General features: G+C 39.2%; 1 protein-coding gene across 4 annotated transcripts; it reads left to right on the top strand.

The window, feature by feature from the left end:
• The first annotated feature begins 572 nt into the window (after nt 1-572).
• On the top strand, nt 573-2193 carry BEX4 (brain expressed X-linked 4). Of its 4 annotated transcripts, none has more exons than XM_057718649.1 (3): nt 573-691; nt 1187-1264; nt 1599-2193. In XM_057718649.1, the coding sequence occupies exon 3, from the start codon at nt 1604-1606 to the stop codon at nt 1964-1966; it is 363 nt and encodes a 120-aa protein (XP_057574632.1). In that variant the 5' UTR covers nt 573-691; nt 1187-1264; nt 1599-1603; the 3' UTR covers nt 1967-2193. The 4 variants fall into 4 exon arrangements, with proteins under 4 accessions (XP_057574632.1, XP_057574631.1, XP_057574633.1 ...); XM_057718648.1 differs by having other exon boundaries at nt 619-743; XM_057718650.1 differs by lacking the exon at nt 573-691 and adding an exon at nt 1057-1075.
• The last annotated feature ends 8787 nt before the right edge of the window (nt 2194-10980 follow it).

Below are 10980 nucleotides of genomic sequence, written 5' to 3'. Positions count from 1 at the left end.
ATAAAGATAATGTAAACTCTAAATAGAAGGAATTTTTAATCAAAAATAGGAACAAAATAGAAAAGTGTTATGAATGATTAGAAACAACTCCATTTCCTCGACTCGTTTCCTCATGACTTTGTGTGTACAGAAAACAAAACGGTGGTCATTTGTAACAAGGAAGAGAGCAGTTCGGGAGCGGGGTGGGTGGGGCACCTTGTTCATCATTGATATTCTTGCATTAATTTTGTTTTTTTAGAATATTGCATTAAAGCGCGATTTATCTTCAGTACTGAGTGGTTTTGCACCCCCTAAAATGTTGCGCATGAATCCTGGCAGGGGGAAGGGCATATCCTGGGAGCAGAGGCGGGGAAAGGCAAGTCCCCAGAAGAGCAGTGGGAATGGCCAACGCCCCCCTGGGAAGATACTGCCCTTCCGTGGCCGGCAGAGAAAGGCTCACGTACTCACAAAGAAAGGAGAGCACCGGGGCCAAGGCCGATGCCTGGAGCAGTGACACGGCGGGGCAGGGGGAGGTGCTCACCGCCGGCTCTGCGCGACCCTGCGGGGCAGGAGGGGGCGGGCGAGGGCGTGGCCGCCCGCGGTGACGAAGACCCCACGTGACCGGCCCGCGCCGACACGCGCGCGCCCAGCTCTGTCATCAGGCTCGGCTGTCGCTTGCTCCTTTCTCGGTCCCTGCTCCCGGTGGCCCTGAGTGAGTGCGGGCCGGGGGTGGCCCCCAAGAGTAGGAGGCGCGGGGGGAGCAGGTAAAGGACCCGGAGGGGGGTCCCCGGAGGTGGCGTGGGCGAGCGGACACGGCCTGTGGCCCCCTCCCCGGGGGTCCGGTTGACCCGGAGCGGAGATCGCAGCCCCCACGCCCCCCGCGGCCCGGCGTTTGGCCACAGAAAACGGCAGGCCTTCCCTGGGGGCCGGGGGGCGGGCCGGGCAGCTCCGAGGCAGTGGCCCCTCGCAAACACCTGCTTGGTGCACCACAGCAAGCTTTTCCCACACCCCCGCCCCGCCCCCGTTCTTCTCCGGGTAGAAAATGGTGGTCAGCGCGGGGGCGGAGGGGTGCGGGCGCAGAAGGGGGCGACTGAAGGTGAGAGTAGAGGACGCTGGGTGGGGGGTGGCCGGGGTGGGAGATGCGGGGCCGGCAAGTGGCCGAGCGCCCGGAGCCTGCATCCCCCTTCCCCCACCCGATCCTCTGCAGGTCTGCGAGTCCAAGTGTCGCGGCGGCGCACTTGCGGCAAGAATCGGAAGGAGCGGGAGACAGCGAGGATAGGCCCAGGTCGGTGCGGGGCCCAGTGGGCAGGTGGGGCAACGTGTAGAAAGCCCTGCGGCCCCAAATGCTCCCCCCGACCCTGTCCTCCATTTTGGTGCCTGCAGAGACCTGGGCATGGATCGGCAGGGAAAATGGTGGGTTTGGGGCGAGGGAGGGGGGCGCGCTCGGACTGGGGGCCCCCTAGAGGGCGTAGGGAGCCTCTCAGGTGGGAAAAGGAAAATTTGAAGAGCCTTTAACACCTGGGGCTGGAAATCTTGAGAGGTGCGTAGTAGGGCCTCTGTCCTCGGTGCTGATCCATCCACTCAGAAAATAGTCCCTTCTCTTGTCTTTTGTCTCCTAGGAGCAATGGCGTCCAAAGAGGAACAAGCAGTAAAAAATCTCAACGTGGAAAATGCCCAACAGGAAAACGAAGGAGGGGACCAGATCCCTTTGCAGAATGGAGAGGAATCACGCGATTTGGGAGGGGGCAGAGGCCAGAAGCCTGGAGGAAATGTCAGGCTGGGACGGGCTAGATGGCTTGTCCCTAATTTTAGATGGGCCATACCCAACGGGCATATTGATCACAATGAAGTGGGGGGTGATGTAGAAAAGCACGTAGGGCAGATGATGGAAATCAGGAGAAAGACTAAGAAGCAGCAAATGAGGCATCATGTGCGCTACCAAACTCCTGAACCTGACAATCATTATGAGTTTTGCCTTATACCTTGAATCCTAAGATTTTCCCTGAGGTTAATAATGTGGCCTCTGCTCTACATGCTTGTAGTTCTGTGATTTACTTTTTCTGTAAACCTTTTGTTGTTTCCAGTTACCAGTTTCTAATTGAATATTGTTTTGTCTCAGTGTAAAACTTTCTGTCAGCAGGGCAATTTCATCCAGTTATAGAAAAAAAGTATTCTTTTCATAATATGAAATTAATAAAGCAATTTAAAAAGCAATCTTCCTGTTACACATCAGTCTTTATTTTTTGTTAATGTTACCTTTCCTCTCCTGGCTCCCTGGACTCATAATCTCAATTGTATTTGACTATTTTTTCTTGTCCTAAACCAACCAGGAAGTATCATATTCATAATTCAGTATCTGATATCATTTTAAGAATGCATGTCCTACTGTTTTTCAAGGAGTGTGAGTCCACCATCTGCATAAAAATACCTTGGTGGGGGAGCTTTTTGAGAATGTAGGACCTCTGGCTCCTGTGCTCCAGACCCACAGAGTTGGACTCCAAAATCTCCATTCATTAGTAAGCTCTCCATGTAATTCTAGTGTACACCAAAGTCTCAGGCCACTGTTGTGTATATGTATGTTGGGTATCTATATATATATGTGTGTGTATTCATATTCCATGAACATATGTGTGTATCATATGTCATATTAAGTGTAAACAAAGTAAGTGGAATAACATAGGATGAATACTTCCTGAATTCAATGGGCAAAAGCATTAAAAAAAGTACAAGACCTTAAAATAGACTGGTTATAAGAGTGGTAGGGACAGTGGCAGATGAGGGTACTGGAGTTTAGAGATGCTAAGTACCAAGGTTACCCTCTGCTGTATATCTTGGGGTGGAGCTCTGATCTGGGACATTTTCTATAGGATTTTGTCATCTGGAGATGGAGAATATTTGACTTATGTAACTGATAGGAAGCTGAGGAAGATCAGACTCATCAAGATTGAGGCTGTTTTTCTGTATTTTTCTTTTTTGTATTTCCAATATAGACACTTTAATTTTTTAGAATAAAGCAGAAAGAAATCTTCAAGAGTCTTCAATCCAGTATTCTCCAAAGTGAGAATTGCCACCCATTACAGTTCTTGAAATCAGTTTTGTGGGTCACAACAAGGAATTTTTTTTAAAAGAATAGACCAAAAAACATCAGAGTTCATCACCCATGAGTAGTGTTAAGAATTATTATTTTGAGAAACTTGTTTTAATTTCAAATGTAAGAAATATTGTCACCTTATAAGATGTATTTCTAACTGTAGGTCACAGGGTAAAAAATTAAAGTCGTTTCTTCAGTCCAAACTTCATTTCACAGATGAGGAAACTAGGTAGGAAAGTGATTTTTCCAAGGTCACACAGACAGTGAGTGGTAGAGCTGGGACCACAGTTCCCAGTTTAGGGTGCTTGTCTACTCACCACAGTACCTTCACAAGACATAATTTGGAAATTTTTGCAGTGTGTGCTGATTGCCAATGACGTGCATGGACAAACATACACAACTTATACAAAATCAGTGTTTATTTAATGTTCACACTTTAGTGATCAGAGTCCCTGCATGTTCAATTGAGAAACATGTTTAAGGAGGACTCTCCCCATTAATATTTTTGGGCTGGAATGATCTTGCCTTTTTTGTCTAGAGGAAGGGGATGGTAGGAGAATGATCTGAAAATGCATGGTGGTGAACTCATAGGCACTTCATAAAGGCTAGCTTACTGAGTGATTCATGAATGGCTTTTTGGTCCCTCTGAAAATCAGTACTGTGCCTTCTACACCAATCCTAGATTTCCCAAGGCAGCCTCAATTTTTTAAAAATATGGGGATAAGATCAGAACTTGACTGGTAGAAGGAAAACAAGGAAGCCTCACCAGGTTTTTTAAGGATGCTGTAGGATGAGAACAGACTTTCTGGAAGAAGTAAGGGTCAATGTTGGGGTTCAGAGTATAGTTTTTTTGAAGAACTGAAATCACCTCCCCTTGGTGTTTCTAGGGGAGTGGGATGATGAGGTCAAAACTTTCTGGAAGTGGTAAAATTCAAGGAATAAAGTCACAATGTGATTGTGGAAAGAGAATCAAATTAACATCCCTCTCCTGGGAGTTTCTCTTATGGTAGGGTATGAGTACAGAATTTTCTAGAAGCAGTAAAGTTCAGGGACCGTGATCAGTACATGATTGTTTAAAGTCAAACTGAAGGAAGTGTCCTTTCCTGGATGTTTCTGTAACAGTGGAGTGAGGCCAGAACTTTCTGGAAAATAGTAAAAGTCAGGGGGCCGAGTCAGAAGGTGATTGAAGGACAACTGAGTTACCACATGAATGCATCCATTAACTCATACATCCCATAAGAGAGTCAATTTTTCCTGATCTTGGTAAACAGTACAATCTGACTTTTTAAGGTGATGATGGAGAGATGCCCATGGGAGTGTACTAAAGAAGCCTGCAAGGAAATAACAATGAATCTCTTATGAAAACAAAACAAAAGTGAGTCAACCAGGAACAGCAAAAGGGACTAACATATTCATCCCTATCAGTAATTTATACTTTCATATTGGTAAATTTTTAGTATCTTGAGGAAAATAAGTATGTTTTTACAGATTTTGAAGCAAGGATTTGGATAGAAGTCTAGTAAATAAGGAGAAAAAGAGGAGATTCCTGAGGAGGGTCAGCCTTTCAGTAACATATGCTGTTGTCTTCAAATGACAGAAAATGGAAATATCACTGAGAGAGCTTTTAAAGAGACCAGTAAGGAAAAAAACGAACTTACAATGGAAAAAGCAAAAACAAATAAACCAAACATCACAAGAATAAACAACAGAACAGCTTATCGCTTTCAGCCTTTTCAGTTGGTAGCTACACATGAGTAATTTTTATTAAGCTAAAACAACATTATACATCAACTATACTTCAATTTTTTAAAAAGGTATGATTAACATTTTAGAAGTACCTAAAGTATTCGATGTGATGTGTTTTACATATATTTAGGCCTATGAAAACATGATCATAATCAAAATAGCAAACACTTCCATCATCTCCCCAAATCTCTTTCATCCCATTTGTAATCCCTCCCTCCTTCCACTCCCAACCCCACCCAACCTCTGAGCTGTTTTTTGTCACTATAGTTTTCATTTTATAGTGTTTTCAAATATAAAATGAATCATAGAGCATGTGCTCTTTTATTTTTGTCTGGCTTCATTCATTAAAAATAACAATTTTACATAAAATAATAACATATTCCTTTCTCTTGGTGAGTGATGTTACATGGTATGGTGACTGTTTATCCATTCATCTGTTGATGGACATTTAGGTACTTTCCAATTTTTTGCTATTACAAATAAAGCTTATATGAACATGCACATACAAATTTTTGTGTAGACATATGTTTTAATTTTTCTTGGGTATATACCTAGGAATGAAATGGCTATGTTGTATGGAAGCTCTAAGTTTCATTTTTAAGAAACTGCTGAATTGTTTTTCCAAACAGGTTTTACCATTTTACATTTCTATCACTGAGTACTGGAGTTCCAATTTCTCCTCATTCTCATCAATATTCAGTATGGTCAAGATTTTTTTTGTCAATATTTTAAAATTTTAACCATTCTAAAGACTGTGTAGTAGTATCCTGTGGTTTTACTTTTCATTTCTCTGGTGACTAATGGTGCATAGCATTATTTTCATGTACTCATTAGTCATTCATATATCTTCCTTTGTGAAATAATTTGTTCAAATATTTTGCTCATTTTTTAATCTGATCATTTGTCCTCATTACCGAGTTGTAAGAGTTCTTTATAAATTCTACAATCAATTTCTCTTATGTATATGTTGTGAATTTTTCTCTCAGTCTTGGCTTGGCTTTTCATTTACTTAATGGTTTCTTTCAAAGAACAAGATTTTCAGATGATTGAACTTGGTGTACCCCCCCCCAAAAAAAAAAAGTTTCAAAGAACAAGATTTAAATTTTCATGAAGTCAAGTTAATCCACTTTTTCTTTTATAATTGTGTTCTATTTAAGAAATGTGCTGCCTAATTCAGGTTATGAAGATTTTCTCCTATACCTTCTTCTAACAGTTTTATAGTTTTAGGCTTTTGATTTTGGTTCATGAACTATTTCAAGTTAATTTTTGTGTACAGTGTGAAGTAAGCTCTGGTGTTCATTTTGTTCCATATTGATATCCAGTTAATACAAAGGCATTTATTGAAAAGAATTTCCTTTCTTCATTGTATAGCCTTTATACCTTTGTCAAAAATCAAGTGCTCATGTATGTGTAGGTCTATTTCTGTACTCTCTATTCTGTTCCATTGGTCTACATGTCTACCTTTTCATGAATATCAAACTGTCTTGATCACTGTAGCCTTATTGTAAGTCTTAAAATTTGGTAGGGGAAGTTTTGCAACTTTGTTTTTCTCTATTAAAATTACTTTGGATATTCTAGATCCTTTAAATTTTTATATAAGTTTTAGAATCAGCCGGTTATCTATTTTTTAAGCCTGCAGAAATTTTTACTGGGATTGCTTTGAATCTATAGATCAACTTGCTGATAATAACTATATTGACAGAGTCTTTGAACACATGAACATGGTATACACTTCTGTTTATTCAGGTCTTATTAAATTCTCTCAGCAATGTTTTGTGGTTGTCATTGTGGGGATCTTGGACATATTTTGCTAGATTTATTCCTTGGTATTTTATGTTTTTGTTGCTGCTTTAAATGAGATTTTAAAATTTTAACTTCCTAGTTGTTTGCTGCTACTGTATAAGAATGTAACTGATTTTTCTATGTTAACTTTGTATCCTATGACATTGCTAAATTCATTTATTAGTTATAGTAGCTTATTGTAGATTTTCTGCAGCTTTCTACTTAAGCATTCATATCACCTGCAAATAGTGTTTCTTGTAATGAAAAGCACAAAAACAAGTCCTGCCAAGTTTTTCCTCTGTAAATTTCTACTTCTCCATTCCCATACTCTATTTCTTAGAAGTGAGTCACCTAGTCCAGCTCATAGTTAATAGAAGGGGAATTACGCTTCACCTCTTGGAGGAAGAAGTATCAAAGAATTTGTGGGTATATGTTTAAAAGTAAACAGCTATAATTATTAATTAAAATTTGGAGGTGAGGTACTTTAAAGCTATGTAAATATCCTGTTTTTCCTTAAAGTTTTACCCATTAAGTTTAACATTCATCAGTGGATCTTACCTGTGGCAAATTACTACTTTGGAGTTCTAATGGTGATTTTCTATATCCCTCACATGATCTACATTTATTACTTGGAATTATCTGTAAGTAACTTCTACTTTGTTTATTTATTTAATCATTAATTTATATCAGTATGGATGTTTTTATTCTTTGGGTTATAATCAAATAACACCTTAATTTTTCTCAAATTGATCCAGTTTTCTCCTTCAGAAGCTCTTTGGTGTTGGCTCATGTCCCTCTGACATGTGCAATGTGTTAGGCAGAATTTTAAAGATATTCCCTCCAAGATTCCTGTCCATTGGTTATTCAGTGAAACACTAATCTCAGTACCGCTGTAAGGGGATTTTTTTTTTCAGATGTAATTTAACAATCAGTTAACTTTAAGATTGGGAGATTATCCTGGATTATCCTGACCTGCTGAATAAAATCACATGAGCTGTTAAAGCATAGAACCTTCTCCAGCTGGCGGCAGAAGAGGAAGGCAGAACAGAAAGAAGAAGAGGGAGTCAGGGACATTCAAAGCCAGAGATGCATTCAGTTTGTCATTGCTGGCTTTGTAAATGGAGGTGGCCAGGAGCTAAGGAATACAGGGAGTCTCTATAAGCTGAAAAAAGTCTCAGCCAACAGGCAGCAAGGAAACAGGGACTTCAGTCCTACAACTGCATGAACTGAAGCCAGCCAACAACCTAAATGAGCCTGGCAGCAGGTTCTTTCTCAGAGCCTCCAGGTAAGAGCCCAAGCTTGTTGACAATTTGATTTCAGCATTTTGACACCTCAAGCAAAGAATCCAGTTGAGCCCACCTGGACTTCTGTTTTAAGCCACTACCTTCAAGGTTATTTGTCATACAGCAAAAGAAAACATACATTTGCATATTGTTTATAAAGCACTTCTTTACTTTCTAGTACTACAAGATGTTCCAGGTTCATCTTGTACTTTCCCTGCCCTGACCCTAGGATCAACTAATATTTCTCCAAGGAGTCATGGTTTCTTTTGTTAGAAAATGGTATTTAGAAACCAAGATCTGTGTCCTATGTGTGTTCATTGTTAATGGGGCAGCATTATGTCTAGGTCCTCTCAGTGGACAGAACTAGTAAATATATGTATCTATACTACTCTATGTACGTGCACACACACACACACACACACACACACACACACTAGTTCATATTGATATCTCTGACACTAAATCCTTTCTTCTTTGGAACTTCTTTCTCTGACATTAGAAACTTGGCTCCCACTGTGTACAACATATTAACTTCTTTGTTTAACCTTCATACACATGCAATGCATGACTATATATATATATATATACACATATATATATATATATATATATATAATGAATTACTATACCATACTCTGAGAGAAACAGATATACCAACTAGAGTACAATTCATTTTGTCTTTTGCTTTGCAGTACCCAATCAAAATGTCTTTTTCTGAAGTTAAGGAGGTCAGCTCCATTATTCCCCATCCACTCTAGTGAAGTGATCTCATACCTCTTGCTATGGTCTGCATGTTTGTGTCCCCCCAAATTTCATATGTTGAAATGCTAATGCCCAATGTGATTGTTAGGATGTGCTCAGTCATGAAGGCAGAATTTTCATGGATGGAATTAGTGTTCTTATAAAAAGACCCCAGAGAACTCCCTAGTCCCTTCCACCATGTGAGGATACAGTGAGAAATTGGCAATCTACAACCCAGAAAATGGCCTTCATCAGAACTCAGCCATGCTGGCACCTTGATCTTGGACGTCCAGCCTCCAGAACTGTGAGAAATAAATTTCTGTTGTTTATAAGCTACCCAGTCTGTGATGTTTTATTATAGCTGCCCAAATGGTCTAAGAAACATTTGTAATTCAGTTAGATGTACTTTTTACAGTCTGTACTCCTTCTTGGATTCTCCTGATATTCTAGTTGATTTTTAAAATTTCCATGTATAAGGGTTTCTCAACTTTGGCACTATCAACATTTTGGGCTGGATAATTCTTTGTTTGGATGGTTGTCCTGTGCATTGTTGAATGTTTATCAGTATTCCTGGTCTCTACCTACTAGATGTCAGTAACACCAACTTCCACCATGTGAGAACAAAAAATGTCTGCAGACATTCTAAATACCCCTTGATGGGCAAAATCACTCCCAGTTGAGAAACACTGGCATAGGTAAAAGTCACTCTGTGGTGTATGGTTTTGTGGGTTTGAACATGTATGTTAATCACCATAATAACATATAGAATAATTCTATCACCCTAAAAATTCCCTTGTGCAGCCTCTTTGTTATCAATCACACCAATTACCCGCAACCCCTGTGAGCCACTGGTCTGATTTTTTTTTCCTTTGGCCATACAGCTTGCAGGACCTTAATTCCCCAACCAGGGATTGAACTCAGGCCACAGCAGTAAAAGTGCTGATTCCTAACCACTGGACGGCTAGGGAATTCCCTCGCTGATCTGATTTTGATTCCATAATTTTGGCTTTTCCAGAATATCATATAAATGTAATCATACAATATGTAGCTTTTAGTATCTGGCTTTATTCAACTAGTATAATGCACTTAAAATTTATCCATGTTGTTGCATAAAACAAGAGTTTCTTTTTATTGCTGAGTAGTATTCCATTTTACAGATGTGCCAATATATTTATTTATATATTCACCTGTTGAAGGACATCTGGATTGTTTCCAGATTTTTGAGACTATGAATAATGCTACTATGAACATTTGTGTACAGGTTTTTGTGTGAATATGAGTTTGAAATTCACTTGAGCAAATACATAAACGTGGGATTCCTGAGTCATATGGTAAGTGTATGTTTAGCTTTATATTAAACTGCCAATTTGTTTTCCAAAATAGCTGTACCATTTTGCATTCCCAAAAGCAATGCATGAAAGTTCCTCTTACTCCACATCCTCACCAGGATTTGCAATTGTGGAGGGTTATAAAATTTTATGCATTCTAATAGGTGTACACTAGTATCTCATTGTGGTTTTAATATGGATTTCCCTAATGACTAACAATATCAAGCCATATCTTCATATATGTTTATTTGCCATTTGGATAGCTTCTTCAGTTAAGTCACTGTTCAGATATTTTGACAATTTTTAATTGAATTTTTTGTTTTCTTTTGCTGAGTTTTAAGAGTTCTTTAAATATTCAGGATATAAATATTTTATAAGATGTGTGATCTGCAAATATTTTCTCCCAGCATGATCTGACCTTTCACTCTCTTAACAGTGTCTTTCATAGAGTAAATTTTTCATTTTGATAAAGTCCAACTTATCACTTTTTTCTTTTATGGGTGTCATACTCGTAAATATTTTCTTTTGGTGTCATACCTGAAAACTCATTGCCAAAACCAGGATCACACAGATATTCCCCTATATTTTCTTCTAGAAGTTATGAAGATTTTTTATGTTTTACATTTATATTTTATGATTTACATTATGTTTTACATTTACATTTAATACATTTAGATACATTTAAATGTAAATTAACATTTAAGTATATTACACTTTGAGTTAGTTTTTCTATAACTTGTGAGGTATGTGTTGAAGTCCATTTTTTTAGTTATGTATGTCCAGTTGTTTTGGTTTTATTTATTCTTTTCCAATATATGTTTCTTGGGACTTTCTTCACAGACAATAATTCATCCACAAATATGGAAAATTTTCTTTTACTTTACAATTTGTATGTCCTTTTTTTTTTTTTTTTTTTTTTGGCTGCATTGAGTTTTCATTGCTGCGAGTGGGCTTTCTGTAGTTGTGGTGAGTGGGGGCTACTCTTCGTTGCAGTGCATGGGCTTCTTATTGCCATGGCTTCTCTGGTTGT

The sequence above is a fragment of the Hippopotamus amphibius genome, chromosome X (assembly GCF_030028045.1).
Source record: "Hippopotamus amphibius kiboko isolate mHipAmp2 chromosome X, mHipAmp2.hap2, whole genome shotgun sequence".
In the NCBI taxonomy this organism is placed as follows: domain Eukaryota; kingdom Metazoa; phylum Chordata; class Mammalia; order Artiodactyla; family Hippopotamidae; genus Hippopotamus; species Hippopotamus amphibius.
The sequence above is the reverse complement of the archived record's forward strand: the minus strand, read 5'-3'. Positions and strand labels throughout refer to the sequence as shown.